The 25,819-nt window shown below is 39.8% G+C and overlaps 1 protein-coding gene across 1 annotated transcript in view; it reads left to right on the top strand.

Moving 5' to 3' along the window:
• LOC105938873 (myosin phosphatase Rho-interacting protein) overlaps positions 1 to 25,819 on the top strand; it is a 41,775-nt gene that overhangs the window by 1,117 nt on the left and 14,839 nt on the right. The window contains exons 2-11 of the mRNA XM_036148737.1: positions 7,933 to 8,010; positions 8,090 to 8,155; positions 8,407 to 8,558; positions 8,645 to 8,729; positions 10,312 to 10,483; positions 14,552 to 14,714; positions 15,598 to 15,712; positions 23,116 to 23,214; positions 25,596 to 25,652; positions 25,742 to 25,810. Coding sequence (XP_036004630.1) covers positions 7,933 to 8,010; positions 8,090 to 8,155; positions 8,407 to 8,558; positions 8,645 to 8,729; positions 10,312 to 10,483; positions 14,552 to 14,714; positions 15,598 to 15,712; positions 23,116 to 23,214; positions 25,596 to 25,652; positions 25,742 to 25,810 — 1,056 coding nt within the window. The remainder of the gene's footprint in view (positions 1 to 7,932; positions 8,011 to 8,089; positions 8,156 to 8,406; positions 8,559 to 8,644; positions 8,730 to 10,311; positions 10,484 to 14,551; positions 14,715 to 15,597; positions 15,713 to 23,115; positions 23,215 to 25,595; positions 25,653 to 25,741; positions 25,811 to 25,819) is intronic.

The raw sequence follows: 25,819 nt of genomic DNA, 5'->3' as shown, positions 1-25,819 counted from the left end.
TGTATTAACTAAGTGTATATTCAGTCGGATGGATTGAAACCTTTGACTATGCCGGTTCAGATGGTGGACTTTGTCCTCATGAACATCTGTATGATGGTCTTCTTCTGAAACGCAGGGTTAGATTACATGTAACCTCCATAAAATTCCACTTTTTTCTCCAGAGAATATCTTTGTGTTGCTCCTACTTTCCAGGAGTTTTTGCACTTGGACGTCTCTGAGGCAGGTGAGGCCTGATGATCTTTAGATGTTCCCGGTTATTTCCTGACCTCCTGGGTGCGGTGCTGATGCTCTGATGGGGTAATTGTGGTGGCCGACGTTCCGTGTTTTCTCCGTGTGTGGATCATGGTTCTCTCTGCGGTTCTCTGAGAAACGGCTTTGTAACTGTCCAGACTGATGGACGCAAAAGGCCTTTACTCGTCATCCGTTCTGAATTTCTGTGGGTAAGGGAAAAATGCGTTGCCTTTTGAGATCTTTTAGCCTACTTCATGTCGTCAGACAGGTTCAGAAAGTAATGTCTTGATTCTACAGATTCCGGTGAAATCAGAAATGAGTTAATCTGCATTTATTCCTGATTTAACGGAGGAGTCGCTTTTTCTGTCTCACTGAATTAAAGCAGGTTATCTTTGTCTGATATTAATATCTGTTGGATAATCTGAAAGTGTCACAAAAACACAAGAATTCTTCTTATTTTAATCACAGCACTGTCTAATACCCATAAACAGTATATTTTTGTGTCTATAACTGGATATGATTTGGACCTGTGTGTTTCACTGAAGAGCCTTCAGATGGCATTTGTTATGAATTGGCTCTAAATTAACGAACTGAATTACATTTTTTGTGATCGTCAATTTGATCGAGGCACCCCTGCCGATATATTTCAGATCAAGATAAATCTGAACCAACTAAATGTTTCTTCTTGTTTGGTTACGTAATGCTGATGTATTTAGTACCAGCTGTATCGCGATATCATGTTATATCGCTTTGTTTGTAGGACGATACAATATTTGCAGATATCAGAAAGTCTGCTATGATTTCCGATGGACGCGATCGATATGATGCGATATCTTTACATTGATATTAAAGCACCAGTGAGTGTGTAAGATTTTCCCACTGGTGCACCATTGAGTACCTTGACATTGTAATGAATTACAAACGACCTCGCCGTTAAGCATGTAATAACTACAGGAGCTCCGGAGTGTTATAAATGTGAAAATGTCAACATGTCCTCCATTTATAAGCTACAGCTAATAGCTAATAGCTACAGCCAGCGTGTGAAATGGTTTTTGGCACTTTTGTCAAGTCCGCTTGTTTTTATATAAAGTCACTTATAAATTCCGTGAGTCGTATTTTCCTTTTCTTTTGGACTCGTTTCTGAACGTGCACTCACTTATTTGGGGTGTAAAAAGCGTCTATAAACGCCGGTAAAGTGACCCGCTTCTGCTGTACACACAAATCTCTCTGTTTCTCTCCGAGAGACGAACAAACGAGCCGTTTCTGCTGGGAGGACAGAGTAGCTGCTGGACCACACTTCCCTGTTTCTAACATAAAGCCCAAATTAACTTCACTGTTATATGAATTAACTTCTTGTCCAGCAAAAAGCCAGGAAGCTCTGCATTTGTTTTGAATCCCCGCTGCCTCATAAATGATCTCCACCTGGTAATAATAGCTACATTGATATAGACTCTAGTTTTCTCCCAGCTATTACCTAGTTTTCTTTTCTTGGTTACTTTCTCTTCCCTCTCGCTGGGCGAATAGTATGGATGGTCCTCCATTTCAGCAGAAAACAGCAAATTAATGATCTACGGTCGTCTTTGCTTGTTTATGCTCCTCTTCCACGGACAGAATGTCTTCATATAGAAGACAGAGGGGAAAACCCGTATAGATTGTCTCCTTTCGGCTTCTGAAATCAGAAATATTGACGCAACATAGAGCCTCCCAGTGGGCGCACCGCCACCTATGAATTTATGAGAACGTTTTAATTTCAGAATATGTATTTACAAAAGCACAACTTGATTTTTGCTAATTAGTTACACTCTGTCCCTTAAATGCACATAACAACCCGAATATGATTTGACTATTTTATTTCTAAGAAGGCATTTCAATCAAAAACAACATAATTCTAATAAAAAATATAATAATAATAATAATAATAATAATAATAATAATAATAATAATAATAATAATAATAATAATAATAATAATAGATCACCTGTTCACTTTAGTCTCATGGATTTCAAAATAAAGGTGCATCTCATAATTGACGATATGTATCAATGTTTTCATTTTGCATCGATGTAACTGGATTGTTAATCATGTAATCAATATATCGATGTGGATCGCTGTATTGTTACACCCCGAGTATTTAGTCTGTATGAATTGGGCAAGTGTTCTAAATATTGAGGGGAAATGTGTTTTTTGTAGACGTGAAAATATGACAACGAAACAAGACGTGTCGTCATCATGTTCAAAGTTCTAGGAAAACAGTAATCCATCAAAAGAAGGGTTTTTCTGACTTAAAATCACATTTAAATGAATGCCGATGTTTCAAAGTGTTGCCGGTTAATGAGGAGCTGCTCATATGATTAAAAATAAAGTAGTTAAAACATTTTCACCCTAATACGAGGACAAAATGGAAATCAAAGTGTTCAGCATGTAAGATAAACAAAAATGGGACGTGATAAAATTGATAAAATGCTATGTTCTCTAAATTTACATCAGGAATTCATCCACTAAATGTGTGCGTGCACAGATATACACATTGTGGATTTGTTTGTACTTTTTAAATGTTTTTATCTCTGAAGTATATTTAATGTCTGTACGCCGTCAACCTGTGAAGCTGAAGTCAAATTCCTTGTTTGTTTTTTTTAGCTCAAACTTGGCCAATAAAGCCGATTCTGATTCATTACCGAAGCCTTTGGACAAATGGCCGCCGCAGCAATCCACCACCAGAGTGGTCCAAACAGCGACGGCCGATCCGCTCTGGTCCAGCAGAGTATTTATGTTGCACCTCGGTCCGCACCCTGTGGAAACATTGTCGCCTCCGGTCGGCGTTGAGGAGATGATGTGAGGCGACGGCGCTCCACATGCCTCACATTGTTGCAGTATGTTATCACCCTCTGTCCCCGTGCCTGCTGTCTCCGTACCCTGTAATTTCAGCGCTGTTGCTCAACCTGCAGACACGGCACAAAGCGCTGCTCTGACGCAGAGAGGCTGTTTATCTGCATCCTTCAGTGGCTTCATGCTCCTCTTCTCCAGTAAATATCGCTTTACTAGAAAGCTGCAGGAGGAAGTTTGTTTTCCAAGGTTTAACATCTACAGAGAGCTTTCTGAAGTGGTTCTGCTACCTGTTTGTGGCCCAGAGAGGCGTTATCAATGGGATCCAGTGGATGGATTGTAATTTCCTGGGATACCTGATAGCAGACAGCTAAACCAGACATGCTGTCTATGGGATGTTCAACAGGTCAGTTTGAAACAAACACAAAATAAGGGTCCTAAAATGGAGATAAGAGAAAGAGGTGGCCTAGTGGTTAGAGCAGGATGCTGGCAACGCTGGAAGGCTGCCCACCCAGACTGCCACTCTGGGTCACTAAGCATAACCTTAGGGACCCCGAATGCTCTCTGAGGGCCACTTATTGCACTGCAAAAACAGACTAAACTAAACTAAAAATAAGTAAAAAAATCTCTTGAAATGAGCGTATTTGTACTTTATTTAAGTAGATAAATAAGATAACCTGCCAATGGAATAAGATTTTGGCACTTAAAATAGGAACAACTCATCTCCATCAACTTATTTCAAAGTGCATTATATCTAATTATCTTATTTTAGGGGTAAAATTACTACTTCCATTGGCAGATAATCTTTTTCACCTGCTCAAATCAAGGACAAATACACTCATTTCAAGAAAATCTTACTTATTTTTAGTTTAGTATGTTTTGCAGTGTGGCAGCTCCTTGTTCCCTGAGGAATAGGTTAAATGCTGAGGGGCCATTTCATTGCAAATACAAATAAAAACGATGATGATTGTTGTTATTATTATTAAATGGTAGGGCTGGGCGATACGGACCAAAAATGATGTTTTTTGATTGAATGCATTGCTGCATGAACGCCTTGTGGCATGGAGGACATTCCTGCTCAGATGGATCCCAGGTTGCATCAATGCTGACATTAAAGCTTGAAGTTAAATTTGGCTATAATTATTAAATGCTGTAAATCATTCTGGGCGTGCATCTACCCTTAATGATCATAAGAAAATGCCCTTTGTTTTTGCTCAAGTAATAGATTGTTGTACGAGCCACGCAGAGAAATAATAAACTTTACTTGGCGAAAGCACGAGACTGCAGCGACAGGAAACGTCTGAATGCAAATCCATCAAGCCAAAAACAGGAACTGTTCACAACAAGAAGCCAAATGTATGAGGAGGATCTGAAACACCTGGTGGTAAATGCATTCAGGGAACGTCAGCACCGATACGATGCAGTAGTGGTGACACAAATTCACATTTAAGCAGAAGTACTTCCTGCTTTAGGTTGGTAGTCAACAGATTTAATAACTGCTTCAATTAAGGAGGTTCATGGCGTTTTCTGGACGTTTGATCATGAAACATCCGGATAGTGTGAGTCTGTTTCTGCCGCTGTTGCCTTGCATCACGAAGGTCCTGGGTTCAAATCTTCCTGCATGGAGTTTGCATGTTCTCCCTGTGCAAGCGTGGGTTCTCTCCGGGTACTACGGCTTCCTCCCACAGTCCAGAAACATGACTGTTAGGTTTATAAGTCTTGCTAAATTGTCCTTAGGTGTGTGTGGTTGTTTGTCCTGTGGAAAGCCAACCTGTCCAAGGTGTACCTGGCCTCTAGCCCAGTGACCGCTGGAGATCAGCACCAACCGCGACCCTTTGTGGGTATAGATAATGGCCGTATATTTATTAAAAGCTTATAAAGGAAATGACATCATTATTATGGAGGCTTAAAGGGGACCATATTAAATAAATAAATATATCATTAAATAAATAAATGTACCAATAAATGTTCCATTGAATAATGTACAGTTTCATTACATAATACACCATTAAACAATTAAACATGCCATTAAATTGTGAAAAGTAAAATTAAATGTGCCATTAAATAATGAAATATGCTTTTTAAATTATGACATAAAATAATGTCTTATTTGTTAAATTAATTAATTCGAATATACATTTCATTATTTCTCTCTTTATTTATTCATTTAATGGTCTTGTGCAACAGACACCTTCACCCACCAAAGTCAGTGGGCGGGATTAAGGAGACCCTGACGCCTGATTGGCTGCTTCACACTGAGCAAGGGAACTACTTCCTGGTTGAATATTGACTCCGAGGCAGGGGCGTTGTATGGGAGGGACAGTTAGGGGTCCCCAAAAAGAAAATGTTATATATTTATATCTAGGCCTGTCACAATAACAAATTTTGCTGAACTAAAAAAATGTTCAACAAATTATTGCAATAAATCATATTATTACCATTTGGAGACCTTTTTCAACTAATATGATAACGGCATAATAACGCAACAATATCCTCTTGACCTACCGGCTCAGACAAATTAAGCGGGTGCCATCATTTGGTTTAAGTACAAAAAAAACGTCTGCAGCAGCCGTGTTTAACTTTGACATCGCTTTCATTTCTTTTAAAGTTAGCGTCTCTCTGGCTATCCCTTATGAGGCTGTCATGCTAACCTTGAGCATGTTGCCTACCTGACACAAGCAGCGTTTCCCCACCGTATTATGAGCCTGGCTGGCTGCCATTTGTTGATTTTAAATGCATCGACGTTTGAGAGCAACATAAAACGGTCAGTAAAGTTCCCATCTGGAAAAAAAAACCTCCCGGTCAACTAAGCTAACGTGCTAGCTGTTGTTAGCTTGACGCAGACTACGGTACACCGCGTTGAAACCTTTTAGGATCCCGTCTCAGAGAGAGGAGACGGGAACACAGGGGGAAACAAGCAAGTTTGTATATGCAAATTATCGCAATTATTTTAATTAATGTGATTAAAATTTATCCTGCGATTAATTGATTTATAGATTATCGTGACAGCCCTATTTATATCTAATTTTGGGATGATTTAGATTTTCTTTTGTCATAGGGCCCCATAATTCCTGGCAATATTCCGAGGTCAATATTTTTGCTGTGAAGTGTAGAAATAACTGGTTGCAATTTATTTACCACACGCTGGTCGAGCTTCTCCAGACGCTATACCCTTAATGTGGTCTGAAATATCACGACAGAGCGCGCTGTGGTTGGGACCAGCATGGTGGAAGTTGTGACAGACAGGATCAACATTAGCTCCGCCCACTGACCTTCTCTCATGAAATATTTAGAGATATTTCAGACCAAATTAGGGATGAAATGATTAAAAGACCTTCATGTTCTTCTGTGGAACCCTTTCATGCTTTGGGTTGTTGTGGTGAAACAGGAAGTTTCTTTTCATCTTCAGCTTTCCAGCAGACGACGTTCATCCGGTAACGCCTCAACAATCCCTGTTTTGATGAATGCTAAAGAAAACGGCCTCAGAGAAAGCGATGCGCTGCCTCTACTATGCTTCTCTCTGGTTTTCTTTCAGTGGTCTGGCATGTTTTTAGGTTTCCTACTTTGGTTTTTATTTCACACCAAACACGTGATTTGGAATTATGGCCAAAAAGTTCAACCTTGGTTTCATCAAAGAAAACCATTTCCTGCGTGTTTTGGAACATTTGGCGGAATTTGAAGTTTTCCTGTTTAGGAAAGGTTTCCGTACTGCCCGTCTACACCATCGCCCAGACATATGAAGACTAGATTATTCCTTTAATGTTGCTTTAGGCGTCTCCCCGATCAGCTTTTTTACACGTTTTTCCTCTGCATTGTTCTTGTAAATGTTTGCCATATTTAATTAACTTCTGGATGACTGTCTTCACTTTTCTCTGTTGTATATAATCTAACACCTTGGAGATATATATATATATTTTCCCCTCTTCTCCTGACTGATACCTTTTGACTGATCCCCTGATTCTACGGAAGCTGTCTGGGACTTTAGCTGAGACGTGACAAAGCGAACAGGAGAAAAGGCTGTAGCCTTTTAGACTTCAGCTAATTAGAGACAGTTAGTAAACCAGAGGTTAGGGCTGGGCGATAAATCGATTGAATCGATTCATTCGAATTTACAATTCTTTAAGATTTCATTTTTGGAAAATCTGGATTTTATTTTGCCAATACACTCATTGGGTTTCCATGAAGAGAACAGCATGGGATGCTGAATATATGTTTAGGCAAATGTATTGTCAAAATATTGTTAAGTGGAAACTTTTTTTTTACCATAATACGAGGTACTTCATTTACTTATTTACTTTTTTTTAACTTAGTTTGAAGTTCACAAGTGCAGTGAAGCCTGTTCTTAGCTCAATGTGTAATACCACTAGCAGCAAATGTTTTGTTATATTTTCATTGTTTATAATGGCACGGCTGCCATCTTGTTTTACAAGCATGTTTCACAGCTTGTTTTTAGTTGCACTTTGAATTCAGGTCAACTCCCTGACGAAATAATTGACATAAAAGCAAGGCTTTAAAATAATTTCTTTAATTTCTTTTTATGAAACAAAAAGGAGGAAAAAAAATCGATGAATCGGATTTGGTATGATAAAATCGGAGATTTCATTTTTAATCCATATCGCCCAGCCCTACCAGAGGTGCTTTGAAGGTGTGCAAGAGCTCCTGGAATATACGGGAAGTTTTTCCTCTTCTGTTGTTATCCTAAAGGATTTCAGTTTGTTAAATTTCATATTTAAGGTAGAATACATCACAAAAAAGTTTATCCTAAAAACATCCCGGTGAGGTCAAAGTGAGCGCGCTCATCATTCAATCAACAATCCCAGGAGAGCTGAAGCAGCTGAGACCGTCCTGATGGGCCCTGACTGTCCCCTTCTTTTCCAGGCGAGGCCCGTCTATGCTGGCTGGCTGTGTTTGGCTCCTGTCGGCACAGATTTTGACAATCCGATGCAGAGGTCAAGGGTAGGAAATGTTGAATTTGTGACTATCAGGTTTTCTTTCCATTAATGTTATGCTATAATAAATCTTTTTCCGTTTTCAGAAATGGCAGCGGCGCTTCTTCATCCTGTATGAACACGGCAGCCTGACCTACGCACTGGATGAACTGGTAAGAAACGGCAACAAAAACATGAGCTTAATCCTTCTCTTTAAACCAGATGTTGTGTTCAGACCCCCAGCAGATGATGAGGCTTAGCCACCCCACTCCAATCTCATCTTTCTGATCCCTTCAAATCCAAACTCAACCCTCCAAACTGCTTCCAGATCAGCATCCGTCTAAATTCCCGGCTCAAATGTTTTCCCTTGGTCTTAACGAGCTTCTGCGACCTGCAGCTGATTATCAGGTGTTTCCTCCTGCAGCCCAGCACTCTGCCACAGGGGACCGTGAACATGAACCTCTGCGCCAACGTCACAGACGCCGAGCACAGGACGGGCCAGAGAAACGCCCTCTGCATCGCCACCCCCCCGCAGGAGATATTCATCCGCGGTGAAACCAAAGAGATCATTAACGGGTGAGCAGCCGCTGCAGCCTGACAGGAGCTAAATGCAGACGCCTGCCTCACGCTGTGTTTTCTCTCTGTCTTTGTCTCTGCACCAGCTGGAGTGAACGGTTCGCCGTTTATCTGGGGACAAGCAAACAAAATCAGAAGAAAAAACGCAAAGTCGACCCTGTGGCCAATCAGGTACCAGCAGCCCGTTGAGCTCTGGTCTAAAAACGACCAGAACTTTAGAAACCTGAAGTCTGCCACCAGCGTGGGAGATACTGTTTGATCTGAACGTCTTATTAAGGCTGCTTTGACTAAACAAACACGATTTATCCCCAAAGCTAAAAGTATAAAGGTGCAACAGCTTTAACAAAAGTTTCAGACTATGTCGTTGCTCACTGTTTGTTTACAGTGTAAGCAAGAAAAAGGTATCTGATTACCTGTGGAGCTCAGCCTCTTGTCAGCGGCCAGAGAAAGAGCTGCGCTGATAATGATGTTTTAGTTTATACGTTTCTGTCCTGCCTTTCAATTTGGAACAATTTTCTGTTTGTCTGATTGGTTTAGATGGAAATTATTATACTTAACATTATTTCTTATTAAGTGAATTAATTATCCTAAGGTAAGAAATTCGGTTTATTTCATGCAACACAAAAGCATCAAATGAAGCGGGTTTCAGGTTGTGCTAATTAGATATGTCCAACGAACAAATCTAAATTTAATCTTTAGTGTTTAAAGGTTGTTCATGTGTGAAAATATTAAATATGCTCATTAAATTAAGAAGCTGATCTTTAGAATATATGTAAAAGTAAGTTGGATGATTTACGAGGGTGAAATATGAACTTTTCAGATCCGAATGAAAAAATAAAAATAAATCCGTGAATTTCCAGATGTTATTTCTTACCCCATTTTCTAAAGGATCCATCAGTCTCTCCCTCTGATTCTTATCAAGCCCTATATTTAAGGGGGACATATCACGCAAAATCCACTTTTTTAGTCTTTATATACATTTTGTGTGTACTTTGGAGTCTCTAGAAGTGCAGAAAATTTTTTATTTCTTCTCTTCAGGAGCTGCATAGATATCTTTATATCGGTTTGGGTTATATATTTTTCAAGGCGTTCAGTTTTCTCTCTTTTCTGTTACATTTAAAAAAAAATTACATCATAGTATTTGTTGCAGAGCTGCTAAACAATATCAATTAACAATTGATTAGCAGTTTTGGGATTTTTTTTTATGTGGTTTTGTCATTTAAACAGCAGAAGGATGCTGAAACCAGATGTGTATAAGTGAAAATGTTCCTTTGTTGGGTGTACTAACCCACACAGTTCATAACATCGTCCCACAGCATGCTGCAAAAATGGCCGATCGGGGCGGGGAGCCCTGCGGCCTGGAAGGGGGGCGGGGCATTTAAAGAGACGGCACCAAAACGAGTTGCTCTCAGATGTAGGGGTAAAAGACGAGCTGTGGGGCAATAATAGCGAGTAATTCACACCAAAGCATCTCTGTTGCACTTTATATTGATCACAGATGAACGATTTAAATGGGAAAAGGAAAGAATTAAAAGCAAGAAATTTCCCCTTGGAAGCCTGGCTGTACTTTATAAATATCCACCAAGTCATAATTAACTAATATTTATAGTTTTGCATTGCCACTATTGCAATTAAATCAATCTAAAGTAGAAATAAGAGTTCTAGAAATGTATCCTGAGAACACGTGAATATTTTTGCCATGCAAAATGTGTGTGGGAGCTTTATTTTTTTGGTTCCCTAATCCAATCCCCAGGACCCCAGTCCTGCCAAGATGGCCGCCACCGGTCAGAGCAGTCCTGCCTCGGAGGCCGGATCTGCAGACTCCCACCGCTGGCAGGAGGAGCGGCGTGCTGCAGGACCAGACGTGACCCCGGTCTGGACCGTCACCACCTCAGATCCTCCGGGTCCTGAGTGGACCCCCGCAGGTGCAGTCACACAGTACCACTCAGCATCCGCCAGCCAAACAGAGCCTTTTCTTTGCTCGCTGTATACTCTTGTAGCTGTAGATTTGATTTGACCCTCCTGAGACCAGCCGCAGAGAGAGTCCGGTCACGTCATGGGAACGGGTCGCTGGAGTTTATTTCCAACAGGAAGTTTGGTAACAAACGCCGACAGACACCCAGTGAGAGATGTCCAGGAAATTACACGTTTCTGACCTTCAGGCATCACTTGGGGCAACCGTGTTCCATAAAAAGGTCTTTTTAGGCAAGTTTTAAAGAGCTTGCTGCTCAGCGCATAGCAGGTTTTCCTCTCTGCTGGAGCTTTGAGGGCCGACTGTGGACACCAGCGTCTTGTTGTAAAGTCTGAGGGGTCCTGTAATAAAAGCCTGGATTATGTCCTGCTGCTGCTACTCTGCCTCACTAGAGAGATGAAGTTTAAGCACAAAGATCTCTCTGTCCAATGAATGGAGCTCTGTATGTGAAGCATCTCACAAACTCCAGAGATTTCCTCGAAGAAACCTTTTTGAGTCCCTAACAGCTTTATTTTTAGTAGCATTTCTATTTATTTCTGTCTTTATGTACACTGAAAAAAACAACACATTGTACCTAACGCTTAAACTCTCAAGTCAGAGGCTAGAAGCTCTGAGTTCCCTGATGCCAGTAAATGCATCATAAGAAGTGCTGTTTTCTTTTAGAAATCATGGCTAAACTGCACCAGGTAATAAATCAGATTAGCAAATCAAACATTATTTTCCTCTCACTTCACAGTAATACCTTCTAAAACAGAAACAATCATGTCCATAACAGATGCTTCTACAGACCCCGTAAAGTTCCTGTGTCATTTAATCTGAATCCTGCAGCGTAGAGTCTCCCTGTCTGGGTTATTTTTGTTCTGCATACCTTATAATGAAAATGAAAATACACCGAGCTGGAGAGTAAACAAAAGAATTAAAAACACGAAAGTTGTTTCTTATTCCTAGAGTACAGACCCAGATACGTGGATATTTCAGAGGAATTGCTTTGGTCTAATTAGATATTGGTTCTGATTGTGACTGAACTGTTTCAGTGCAACACAACAATATTTAAAACAAAAGTTTGTCACATGATCCTTTGGTTTACAACACACAACTCGCTCTACTGATTCTTAAATATTGTCCCATGTTGCTGTTGCACAATGTCAGATCTAAACTAAACACAGGATGTTGTGACCCATTTCCTGACTCCTGTTTCTGTAAAGTTTTGACCTGCAAATGTTGATTTTAGCCAATTCTGATTTCTCTTTGCAAACCATAAATTCCCACATTTAGATTATTTCTTTATTGCCTTTCTGCAGGGAGCAGTTAACAGTTATTTATATTAAGAGAGGAGGAGACGTGGAGTTGCTGTGAAACGTGGTTTTATTATTGAAAAAACAAAGATAAAATTATTCAGAGTTGACATTTTAAACAGTCTTTAGCATTTTATATCAACGATTTGATAGATACTATCATTATCTATCTATCTATCTATCTATCTATCTATCTATCTATCTATCTATCTATCTATCTATCTATCTATCTATCTATCTATCTATCTATCTATCTATCTATCTATCTATCTATCTATCTATCTATCTATCTATCTATCTATCTATCTATCTATCTATCTGACAGAAATCTTGAACATTTAATCTGAGATTAAAACTGTAATCCAGTAATTATCTTTGATCCTATATTTGCATAAATTCTTAAGATTAAAACTATAGAAACCAGCAGTCTCTGGTTATCTTTCTGTTTCAGTCACAACAGTTCTTGTTAAAATCTCTTCCTTTAAAATTTACTTTGAAGAGAGCAGTTCAGATCACACCAAAGGCCCTTCTCAAGAAAAACTGATCCTGGTTATTTCCAGTTATACAGAAAAAAAAAACACAATAAACCAACTTCATACCCAAAAAAACCAGTTGGCCAATGTGTGAGAGTGAATCTAGCCCATCCCGAGCTTAAATGTAATTAAAGACGGTCTAATTCAGTTTACTGTGGTCAAAACCTAAAGGAAGTTCAGCAAATAGCCTCGAGTCAACTTTGCAGCAGCAGTTTCTCCTTATGAGCAAGCAAACGGCGACAGTGGGCAGATACTTGCAGAGTATAGTCCTGAGTTGGTGTAGCCAACTCCACCAAGTGTCTCTGGTTTTATGAGGCTGGTAAATCAGTTATTTCTAGAGGCAAGTGTTTCATTTCTTTTATTCCTGGTGAGCTCATGTAACATGGATGTACCAGTGAGTCCTTTATAATAAATATAGATTTCTGGCAGCTTTCTCAGAAACACTTGATCAAAAAGTTTTAAGATGCGTTCCTGACTTTCCTTCGCTTCTTTTCTTTTTGTGAGTGTTGTTTTTTTTATTGCTTAACAATGACATCACTGTTATTAGTCTCCAGGTTGGGCTGAGAGTTCAAACAGAATGATTAATTAGCTGCACTTTACCAGTGAATGGGCTTGTGTTGATGTTGCCATGGCATCAGTAATGTGTCAGGACCGTATGCTGGGATTAGGTTCTTGTATTTTTTTTTAAGGCAACGGTTCACCCTCACAGAACAAAGCTGCAGATTTTAAAACAAAGAGAAGAAAAAAGAAGATGGATGATTGGTTCAGCTGTTTCCCCAGACGTGGTGAAATGGTGATAATAAAAATGTTTTAAAAGGATTTTTTCATTTCCTCAGAGGGACGTTTGGATTTGAGTTCACACTCACTGGATTATTTAATTTATTCATTTTTATCTTCATCTGGATTTTATGTACCCTAGGTCTCCTTTAGGCTCCTTCTAAAGGAAGCATATCTAACACTGAAAAAAGCTAATATAATGTTTAAGATTTGTATATATACTTTTAGTATGCATATTACATTTTCAAAAGAGAAAAACTAATATTACGAATTAAATTTGATATTTTTTTTGATGGATTAGAGCAAAAAGCGATATTAACCTTTTGCTACAAAGAAAAGGAAACATTTTTCATATTTATAGATGAGTTAGCCCAGTTTAAAAAATAAAATCAATCATTTAAAGCCCCTTAATATCAGAAAATATCCCTTCAGCCCAAGTAGTGCTTTATAGTAAAGCAGAATCTTAATATTTTTAATTTATTTTACAAACAAGATTCTTAAAAGTGTTGCAGGTATTTTAATTCAGTCCCTGAGAGAAGACTTTGGCTCAGTCAGATTGACTGAAGAGTGTCTGGACTTTGACTGGACCATTCTAAAACATGAACTTAATGTGATCTAAACTTCCGGCTGTATGTTTATGGTCGTCGTTCTACTGGAAGGTAAAACATCCCGACCTCCAGACTCAAGTTTTTTCTTCCAGGTTTTTCATAAAACATCTTCCTGTAAACTCTCTTTGGTGAAGGAAAGCATCTTCAGACCCTGATGCTTCCTCCACGTCTTACATCAGTGGTGTGGTCAGGATGATGTCCTGCGCTGCTACACATATGTACATTTTTTATGTAGACCATAGCACCTTCCTCCATGTTTGCTCTCATCTCATACTTGCATACCAGAGCTTTTAGATTTGTTAAAAAAAGCAACAAAAAAAAAACATTTTCTTCCACTTCACAATTTTGTCTTGGTTTGTCATAGATAATAAATACATTTAGGCTTTTAGTTGTAATGTAACAAAATGCAGAAACGTTCAATGGTATATCAAAGCTTTTGTAAGATAAAAACATCAGAGCAAAGTTAAGATCTGCATGTCCCCTAACCATGGTTCTGATTAATTCAATTTCAATTTTATTTATATAATTTATGAAACATCTCATCTCAAGGCACTTTACAAAGTCAAATTCAATCAGATTATACAGATTGGTCAAAACATTTCCTATGTAAGGGAATGATTAGACTTAAAAAGTGATTTATCAGGATTTTTAAATGTAACATGAATGTTTCTTCCTGATCTAAGCTGGTGATTTTATCTGTATGTATGTAGAGCCACAGGTTCTCTGTATCCGTCTCACATCAAGTTTAATTTTCCTGGTTTCTCTGAACCCAACGATCTGAGACCGCCTGTGTGGATTTCGTGTCCAGGTAACCCCCCCTCCCACGCGTGCCAGGCCTCCGGGGGCTCTCTGACCTCGGATATCGGCGGACGCTCCCGGGACTCAGCGGCGGCCGGTCGCTACGACCCGCTGACCAGGCCGGGCAGCGGCCACACGTTGGCAAACGGTCAGAACCAGACACCGGACAGAAGGTTAGAAACGTTCAACCAATTTTCACAATACAGTGCATGCTTTTTATTCTCTGGTCGGGTTAGGCATTTAAAGTGCATTGGCAGCGAGAGAAGACACACACTGATCTAAGGCTCTGCCCCTCCATTGCAGATCTTACTGCTGCGTTTTTATATTTAGCCCAAAGAAACCTTCCCAGTTTGTGCCCCAGCTGCATGTAAGCTGGTTTTAGAGGAGGATCCCATAAACTCTTCATCCTTGTTGCCTTTTTGGGAAACTAAAACCCTAAATACTTCAATCACACCCCTCGCCCCCCCAAATAAGGCCAAAATTCCTAAACGCTGGTGTAATTAGATATCTGCTGCATTGTTTCTCATGACCTCAACCGTGACAGAGTGCCTGCCTGTCAGAGAGAACAGACTGTAGTTAGAGCTCAAGTTCGGACTGCTTGGACTTACCAGAAGCCTCATAGACATCTTTACAATATTATTTACAGCTATAGTTGGTAATCCTGTTCAGAAACACTTTTTGTTGTACTGGGTAAAATCATCCTTCCATCCTGAAAGTAGTCAATAGATTATGTATTCACAAAAAGGAGGTTCAAAAAAGCAATCTCTGTGTGAGCTGCAGGCCTGTTTTTAGCTTCTGCTTATAGCTCACAGACTGTTGAAGAAACATGATCTCTCTCTTTTGATTTTCATCTTAACTCTTTTTAAGTTTGTGACACATTGTGGTAATTGGGAATTACAGCAGCCCAGCCCAAAGTTGAACAGGGTGTTTATAGTATTAGAAATATTAAATCGCCAGACAGCTTCCTTAATCTCAGATTTTAGTCATGTCATGTTGTTCATTGACCAGATTTTTTATTTATTTATTACATCTACCCCCACCCCCCCCCCCCCCAAGCCTGGATCGCTCAGGAGAGAAGCTGCCGGGATCGGAGTCCACCAGCAGAGCACTGAGAGGTGGAGCAGCCGTACCCAGACAGGGCAGAACCGAGGCTCGAACTACCGGTCGAGAGGTGAGAAAAAAAAAAATGTCTACAGTCACAAAGGTTCGTGAGGCTGTCCGGTTCCTTTCAAATGAGCTTTCAATAGGCTTCCTCAGTGGGAGATCAGGGGAGCTTAAAGTTATTAAACAGGTGCTGAGCTAATGTCCTACTCGTCGGTCCTGTTTTACCTCTGAATCAGGAGGAATAAGAGGTTTAGCTGATGGGGAACGGCGTGGATCAGACCTGCAACCTTTTGTTCTGTGGAGGACAGCCGACCTGGCTGGATATGTTTAAAGTAGGGCTGAACAATTAATCGCATTTTCAATATAATCGCGATTTAAAAAAACTCAATTTCCAAATCGCAGAGTGAAATTTTTGGCTATGTAACAATTAGGGAATTAGACACGTCCATTAGGTGTCAGTAAAATGTTTAAAGTGGGTTTGCCTCCACATGGAAGGGAAGGCAGTTGCAGCAGTGAGATAATCTAATTTTATTACTTGTTTTAGAGTTTATATAATCATACATAGCATTAAGTACAGGTCAATCAGTTTAATACATAGACTTGCTTGTTGGTTGCACTTTATGTTCAACAAGGATTGATGTCCAAATCAACTAAAAGCTGTTCTCTTGAATAATATTCTGATTAATAGAAACATTACAAGTTCTTGTTTTGAATAGTCCTTGTTTACAAACGTCTTTATTTAGACGCCATTTTTATTGCTTGTGGTTAACGCAGAAAAAAGTCAAAATTGCAATTTTGGTTGAAATATATTGTAGGCAGAACGCAATAATTTCTGCTCTGAGTTTAGATGTTGCGGGTCTTTTAGCAACTAATCCACATGACGAGGAAACAAAATGATTTGTTGTTTGTATATGTTTAAAAAGACATGATAAATCAAACTGGGGAAAAAAATCGCATTAAATCGCAATATTTAGAGAAAAAATCGCAATTAGATTATTTTCCAAAAACATTCAGCCATAGTTTAAAGCCTTTTTACAAAGAAATAACCAATAAGAGAGGGGAGCTCCACAGACATGGGCTAGTTTAATTAACAGGCAAATGCAAATCATTGTATAATTCTGAAGAGAAAGAAAAATGAAACTTGCTTTTTAAAAGTTGAAAATGAAAAGTCTGGCTTGACTTTATAAATTTTTTTAAATATGTCTCTACCAGTTTTGCACATCAAGAAACTAATTTTCTTTGCAAAACATCTCAAGCTGCCTCAGACTGGAGAGAAAAGCAATCTGTAAATATCAGTTTTAAAGTCTTTGGGTTCAGATCTGGACCATTCCAGCTCCTGACACGCTTTGAACCAAACTGTTGCATTGTAGCCCTGGTTGTTTGTCTGTTGTTGTCTTCCTACTGGGAGCTGAACCTCCACCTCAGCTTCAAGTGTTTTTCAGCCTCTATGCAGGTTTTTATCTGGGATTTTCCTGTCAATGTTGATGAAAAGCATCACCAGCGTGGCGATGCCGGATTGTTCTCTTGTCTGGATTTATACTGAGATCAGATTGCACACAGGCGGACTCCGCTTTCTGATTACCATATTTTTCAGACTATATGGCGCACATGAAATCCTTAAATTTTCCCAAAAATGTATGGTGCGCCTTATAATCCAATGCGTCACATATTTGATTATTATGCTTACTGACTGATTTTATAAGGTGCAATGCGCTAAAAAATCTGTTAAAATGTGTAAATACGATTTTGGTTAGCATGTAGCCATTCCGCTCAATGGACTTTCTGAGCATTACGGTACACTGTGTCACTGCCTGATAGGACCCCTGAGCTGTCTACCAAACTGCCTGACTGTAATGTCTAAACTAGAAGTGCATTCATGTAAGGCAGCAACAATAAGCATAATAAATTAATTTAATATAAACTTTACGTTTCTTTTGGCCTGGCAAAGACGGATAGAGAGCTGTGTATGTTAAGGAGTGATATTACAAATTCAGTGCGCCTATAATCCGGTGCACTTTACAGTCCGAAAAATACAGTAGGTGACTTTATAAGACTGAATTCTGTTTAATTTAGGGGTTTTGGAGTGAAATGAGTCAAATGCAAATACAGGCTCCATATTGTTTCCTTCCTTGCTCTATGTTGGTCTGTCACATTAAATCTGGGCAAAAATACACAGAGAATCATTTGGTAATTTGGTAAAATGGGAAGAAAGTTCATACTTTTTACCAGGCACTCTAATTGACGTAACAATCCTCTTTTGGTGTCGCTGGGAGTCTCTGCGTTCTTCCTGAAGTTTTCCATTTTTTCTGCATGTGCTGCAGGATCTGAAGGTTGGTGCATCAGTGATCCCGGCCTCTCGCAGCCACCATAGGGGTGTGCTGTTTTATCTTTGCAAGTTGCAGCATATGTTGAACTCCCCTGGGCTTTGTGTCTCTGTAGCTGTTGCAGAACCAGTCGGGCGGGTGGGGAAGTGCTTACAGTATTTGTTCTAATTACCAGGAGACACATGACAAGACGGCTGCCACTCGTGTCTGTGCAGCTGGTTAGTTTATTTAACACCAGGACAAGAGAAAAGAAAAGGAAAAACAAATGACACAATTTAGATAAGTGGTGTTATTAATGCGCTTTGCGGGCAGGCGTGCTGAAACACATTCATCCCTGCTCTGATTGGCTTGTGGGGAATGTCTTACACTGCAAAAACGGAACTAGAAATAAGTAAAATGTTCTTTAAAATTAGTGTATTTGTCCTTGATTTGAGCAGGTAAATAAGATGATTTGCCAATGGAATAAGATTTTTGCACTTAAAATAGGAACAACTCATCTCCATTATCTTATTTCAAGTGCAGGATATCTAATTATCCTTTTTTAGGGGTCAAAATACTTATTCCGTTGGCGGATAATCTTATTTACCTACTCAAATCAAGGAAAATACACTAACTTTAAGAACATTTTACTTATTTTTAGATCAGTTTTTGCAGTGTATGTCATTTTTTTCATTCTCTCTAAAACAAGTGACGAAAGTGCTTGTGAAGAGCGGATTTTATAGTTGTAATTTCACGCAAGCTGCACAAGGTGTTTCACAGCGAACGATGTTTCCTGACTGTGGTTGTTGTTCTTCTTATATGAGTCTATGAACCGCTTGTAGTGCAGATTAATCCTGATACAGGATCTCCGTGCAGTTTGCAGCTGCGCTCAGAGTTAATCACGCCCAGGAGAACAGACGCCGCGCGGCTTCAGTCAGACCAGAGAAAGAGCCGATTCATGCAGGCCCGTGCGGCTGTGAAGAAGCTGACGTGAGTTTGGTACCGAGCGTGTGGAAGGGCGAACCCGGTGTGTCAAGGCATGCAATCGCTCCAGCTAGAGTGTGAGCATGTGTCAGCAGGTGGGTGGAAGCCATGAATCATTTATGGCTGTTTGTGAACAAAACAGGTTGAGATGCCCTGAGGGCGCTGGGCCTGCCTGCTGCGCGCTGGGGAGAACCAACTTTTTTTTTTTTTTTCTCAGGGTTCCTCACGAGGCGAGAAGGATTCGGAGAAGCCGTTAATTTTAGAAACTCCTCATAAGAAGTGCAGACGAGCTGCTCTTTTTTTGTTTCCTGACAAACTAACAGGAAAGCTGAGCCTCCGTGTGGCACATCTGGCTCTGGTGGCACATCTGGCTCTGAATCATAGTCACCGTGTGTCGTCGGGCAGAGCCCCGCTGGTTAAAGAGATGAGTAAATGCTAACAGGTGCTTGGCTGTTTCAGACAGACCCAATAAAACGCATGAATGATAAACCGTCTGCAGGGGTGATGATATAAAAATCAGCACTAGAACCAGACTCGCTTTGGTAGATTAAAGAAGAAAATGGACCGAAGTTACAGCGGCCGCTATAATTCTTGTCACATTCGTTAGCAATTTGTAAAAAAAAAAAAAGCCTTTCATTACAGTAAGATAACATAACACAGAAAACAATTTGAGAATTAATACCTTAGTTAATTAATGAATTTAGATCAGTAGAGGGAAAAAAACTAACCCTAACTGTATATAACACTTGGGATCATAAAACCTTCTTATTTTGGGGATTATTATCAGATCTAAGATCTCGGAGGAAAGGTTTCTTCATCTCATGTGTGGCACATACCGTATTTTTCGGAGCATAAGGCGTACCGTGAATTTACGGGTGTATGTGTGTATTAATCCACATATAAGACGCACCGGATTATAAAGTGCGCTAAATATTCTCCCCTAATGTGTAACATTACTCCTTCACATCCACAGCTCTCTATCCATCTCTGTGAGGAGGACAGAGTAGCTGGACTTCACTGCTCTGTTTCTAACATAAAGCCAAAATAAACTTTTTATATTGAATTAACTTACTAGGTTTATTGTTGCTAGCGCGTACTGCAGGCTGCCTTACATGAATGCACTTTTAGTTTAGACATTACAGTCAGGCAGTCTGGTAGACAGCTCAGGGGTCCTATCAGGTACCGTAATGCTCCTAATATCCATTGAGCGGAGCGGCATTGTTGCTAACCAAAGTATTTACACATTTTAACATGTTTTTGATCACATTGTACTACGTAAAATCAGTCAGTAAGCACAACGGTGATCAGATATAAGACGCACCATCAATCTTTGAGAAAATGTAAGGATTTTAAGTGCGCCTTATAGTCCATAAAATACGGTAAGCATGTTAGAGAAGGTGTGGTGCTGCTGGCCTGTTTCTCTTCCAAAGGGCCTGGAAGACCAATGAGAGCCGAGCATCATGGGTGCTTTGAGGACAAAAGCCTCTCCCAGAAAACTGAAAATAAGTTGTTACTGGATCTTTCAGCAGCAAAAATAATAGCATAGGTAAAAAAAAAAAAAAGGTGAAGACATTTGACGTTTTCTGAAACTCTATGAAAGTCTTACTGGAAGCTGTTTGCAGCTTAATTTGATCACCAACAAATCACAGATGAAGATGGACTAGAGTCGTCTGAGCAGCTGAGAGTCTTCCAGTAAACACGCTGACTCATCGCCGCCGTCTGAACATTTCAGCTTACGTCATGGTTTCACCGTCTTTGGGTGCGCTTGTTTTGGGAGCCAGGAGAAGACCAAAGGCAGGAGATTCCCAGAGCAGCCCCCCCCCCCCTCTCCCCCCCAGCTTTGGGAAACTTCTTCAGCCAGCAGAAAACAGCTTCTGTCAGTGGTGTTCGCCGATTGTTTGAAAGGCAAAAAAAAAAAAAAAAAACTGGTTCACGCTGCAGTCAGAAGGCTGCATTCCTCCATGTATCGTGTCCTTGGATAGTTTTCAACGTAAATGCCAAAAGGAAGGACAAAGGAGGTTCTGTGTTGATTAAACTGGTCATTTCCCCCGTTTTAAAGAGGTTATATAAGTGAAAAGAATGGTTCTTTTGAATAGCAGAGGCTGAAGTAAACAAAAACTCAAGCCTGGTTTATTAATGCTGTGTAATCCAGGCCTGAAACGGAGCCGCCATCAAACCCGATCTGAACAATCCTTCAGGAGGGGGATCAGAGAAGCTTCTGAAGGCTTTTCATGCCTTTCTCAGATACTTTACGTGGAGTCCACCTGTGATGGGAGCTGAAGTTTAATGTTTTTCAGTTCAACTTAATTTTATTTATATAGCCCCAATTCATGAAACATCTCATCTCAAGGTTCTTTCCAAAGTCATATTCAATCAGATCCTCCAGGTTGGTGAGAAAGTTTCCTCTCTAAGGAAACCCAGCAGGTTGCATCAAGTCTCTCCAAGCAGCATTCACTCCTCCTGAAAGAGCGTAGAGCCACAGTGGACAGTCGTCTGCATTGCTGATGGCTTTGCAGCAATCCCTCATACTGAGCATGCATGAAGCGACAGTGGAGAGGAAGAGAGAAGTTTAAATGATGGCTCCCTGCTGTGCCTGATCCTCATCTCCTTACACTCCATCGCCATCGTGTCATCAGGCATTTTTCTACTATAAGAACCAAAACGCGAACAAACAGCTGATGGTACTTAACTTAGCCTGCGACCTGAATTCTTGCGGTATTTGTGCGTTGACAAAGACACGAGAATCCGTCGTCATAAGATCGTTCCTCCCGGCTGCAGTCAGACTTTCTAACCTCGGCTGCTCCCCACAGACATAATAACTGTTTACATCATGCTAATCATTTTACAGGTTCTGATTCAACCCTTGAATCAGAACCTGTAAAATGATTAGCATGATGTAACCATTGGTTGTTCACATTGTTTCCAAATACTAAGGTAACTTGCACACGCCTTAGCTGGGATGTTGCTGCACTGCCATGCAAACTGCATATTGTATTATCGTACGTTGTGTAAATATGGCTTATTCTATTATGCTGTGTTATGTAAATAGGTTGGAGTTTACCCCCCCCCCCCTCCACTGTCAAATAGTTTTTTTTCTTTTGTTCAATATTTACTCTGGTGTTTACTTTTATCTTCTACTCTTGGTGTTTCTTTAGAGCTAACTAACCGGTTAGCTCTCTTTTTCTTCTTTTTTTTTTTTTTTTTTTTTTTTTACTATAATTGCTACAAGTGTGTGTAACTGTCTGTATATTTGCAGCTGTCACATCCGAATTTCCCCATTGTGGGACAATAAGGTAATTATTATCTTATCTGGTCTTGTCTCGCTTTGTGACTGAACCAGAAACGGTTCGGGCCAATCACGTTGCAGTATTGAGGTTTAAGGCGGGACATAGCGGCTGTGACGAAAAGCCGCAGCCAAACCAACGTAAACATGGCAGCGCAGTAGCTGCTGCTCCACAAGTTCTTTGATAGAAGAACCAGAAGAAGAACCCTGACCAGCGGAAACCTGCTTACGTTTTAATTTGATACCGTGATTGGCTAAAACCGACCTTTGGTAGGAGGGCACCAGGTGTCGCTTCGCCCAATCAGCTCAGAGCGTTCAGCTGAAGGTCCCTCCTTTCCCCGAACGGATTCGATGGGACCAGACCCAGATGTTAATGTGCAGAACCAGAGTGCTACATATTACCATCTGCTGGACGGTTCTTAGCAACTTTATACAAGTTACAACGAACTCCATGGGAAGAAGAGATTTCGCTGACGTACAGTTCTGTGTTTTGTCCCTTTGTAAGGCGAGACAAGAGGAGACATATCTGGTCGGGATTAAAACCTGTTATTGTAGACATAAATGTGTGAACCTTTTATGGCGTTTACATCATGAAACTGTAATATAAACCCTTAAAAGTCTGTTTCAGTGAGAACTTTAACAAATTCCCACTGAGAGAGGCAGACATGACCCATATAAAACCCTAAAATATTTAAATGAAGAGTTTATATTTTACTCTGTTTCATACTCTGATAATTAAGTGGAAACAGAGGGGGGTAGCATTGGCTCCAGAAAACTACCCTGGTTCTGGTGAAAGGTTCCTTTGCTGAAAACCAACTCTTTGGTCTTTATGAGAGCCTCCCTCTGAGGAAAATGTTCATTTCTGATGTTGAACCTCGTTTTTTTTTCCCCTCCATGCAGAAACTGCTGTCAGCAGGAGACAGAAGTCAGCTTAATGTTCCTCGTCCTCAGAGAAGATCCAAGTCTCTGGACCGCCGCACATCCGACACGGCCATGACGGTAGGGCGCTGAACAGACTTACAGGGAAGAAATGTAAAAACTGGTCAAGTTCATCTGATGTGTTCTCACATTTAGACCAGAAGCTGAAACTGTAATCGGCACGCCTTCGTTTCCCCGCTTAGACAACAGCTTATCCATACTTATCCATCGTCTCATCTTAATCAGTTTATTAAAAAGTTATGAATCCATTACAAACCAAAACAAACGGAAATTTAATTCAGTTATTTCCTAATCAAATCTGTTGTTTTCTCTCCATATCATGCACTTATTTCTCGTAAAATAAATTTAACAATGATTATAAACTAATGATGACAGCCTGGAAGTTGATTAATGTTGATTAAAATCAGAAACAATAAAAGATGTCAACAGTTGTGTGACCAGGTCCGTCTCCTAAATGAGACCAGAGACATTTTCCAGCGAAAAATCAACATTTACAAATGTGCAAAACAAACACGTACTAAACAAACTATAAAAATCCTCATGAATAATCCTGAAGAGACGTTTACAGACTGCAGCATGAAGCAGAGAGGAGATAAGGGCATAAAAAAAGAGCATGAAGGTAAAAACAAGCGTCTCCTTTTATCCCATTAAAGGGAATCCTGCAGGATTTAGTGAGAAAAGTTAGTTTTACGTTGTTTGGATGATAGAAAGCCTGCTGGGAATGTTATGGTGGTTAGAATTATTAAAATATTTCATCTTTGCATGAAAATTAAAGGAAAACCAGCCAAAAATAAGTGAAACTACTGTAATTATCAGGAAAACATGCTGTTATGATGGTAAATGACACAATGACAATAGGACCTTTTTTTTAAACATTGTTAATATATTTTTACTTTGGGATAATTTTAGACATGGAGCCCAGAGAGTGATTTTAACCATCTGCAAGGAAAGATAAAGCAATATGTTATAGTCATCTCAACATTAGAGTTTTAATGAATAAACGTCTTGTTAATTTATTAAGACAATTAAAGTGGGTCTGAACAGGTTTTTATTGACCTAACCAGAACATCTTAATGCCCTGCTAAAACATGTTTTACTGCACTGAGCTGACTTCTATGCAACCCTGAATAGGTCCAGTTATCCAGTTATGGTGGTCCCAGCAGTTTGGTTGCAATATTTATTCTGCATACAGAATAATTCCCATATTGTTAAATTATGAGATATAAACAATCAGATTTCTACCATTTTTTTGATCTCTGGTTTATTTTTTAGGCTTTTACCACAGAAAACAGATTTTAATTCATTTAAATTTCTCTCTAAAGGCTTTAATTCACATTGTTTAACATCTATTTTTCAAGCCTTGCTGTCATCTGTGTCATTAATAATTTAAATAAGGAGCAGAGACAACATGAAGGCCACGGAAAGAAACCCGATTTTAATATATTTTAAAATCAGCAGAAGTTTTGCTTTTATTCTGTTTTAATTTTCCTATGTTTTAATCAGATATAGCACTTTGCATTGTCCTTGTAGTGAAATGTGCTGTACAAATAAACTTGCCTTGCTGTAAAAAAAACACTAAATACATATATAAGTTGTTTAAACAAGCAACTTTTGTCCCAAAAATTGCTGAAATTGAGTGAAGTAAAGCAGGGTTTCGGCACAGCCTTAAAGTTTATATTTTATTATCTGGTAATTTCAGGCTTTAAATTTTATGCAAAATTACTTTTAATTGTTTTATTAAATGTATATACTTGTTCATAAATGCTTTTCTTCTATACATGTTCTCTCAATCTGCTGTAGTTCTGAGCCCCGTCTGAAGGAGCCTTCAGGTTTCTCCTTAAACTCACCTCTAATTGTTTCTTTAGGGAAATAAAACCAAAATGTTCTTGTCAGTTATTTAAGACCGGCTCCCTTTGGTGAAAAGAGTGCATGCATTCATCAATCAGGACCTGAAAGCCGCTGATGGTAAATGTGAGGAAGCGTTCTGGATGCTGGGTGACCTGTAAGTGCCAAAGCTCTGGAGCCACATGTTCCTGCAGCAGCAGCACCTCGTAACATCTCTGTCTGCAGACAGGCTGGCAAGACTCGTGTCCCTGCATGCAGGCTTGAAATGAGGAAACGATCCACAGAGGAACCAGACACGGCTGCACACTTAGCAGGATTCCTTTTTTTTTTAAACGGTGCATGAATAAATGTCCCAAAACACAGATTTTCCTTCAAAGCTAAGTCCATGTTTGGTGGTTCCAGTGAGTTTTCTGTCTGTGTTTACTTCAACTCAGAGGAAAGGCCTCTAACAATCCACTGTGTGTCGGCTTGTAAGCTCAAAAGGATGAAACGGAGAATATGTTCAGCCCTCCTCGTTAATTTTTATGCTTTCTTTGCATGTCGTATTATTTTCACATCTCCACTTCTTTTTACGATCTTTTTATTCGTCTCTACAGCCAGATTTATTGAACTTCAAGAAAGGCTGGATGATGAAGCTGGATGAAGACGAAGAGGTAAACTCAGGATCAGGTTTAGTTCATGTAGTGCTGAGGAAGGTTTCCACCGTGATGGAGCTTTTTGGACCTGCTTTGCTTCCCTCTAGTGGAAGAAATACTGGTTTGTGTTGTCGACGGCCAGCCTGAGATACTACAAGGACTCATTGGCCGAGGAGGTATGTTAG

Source organism: Fundulus heteroclitus, chromosome 16 (assembly GCF_011125445.2).
Source record: "Fundulus heteroclitus isolate FHET01 chromosome 16, MU-UCD_Fhet_4.1, whole genome shotgun sequence".
Lineage (NCBI taxonomy): Eukaryota > Metazoa > Chordata > Actinopteri > Cyprinodontiformes > Fundulidae > Fundulus > Fundulus heteroclitus.
Note: the sequence above shows the minus strand (reverse complement) of the source record. Positions and strands in the feature narration are given on the sequence as shown.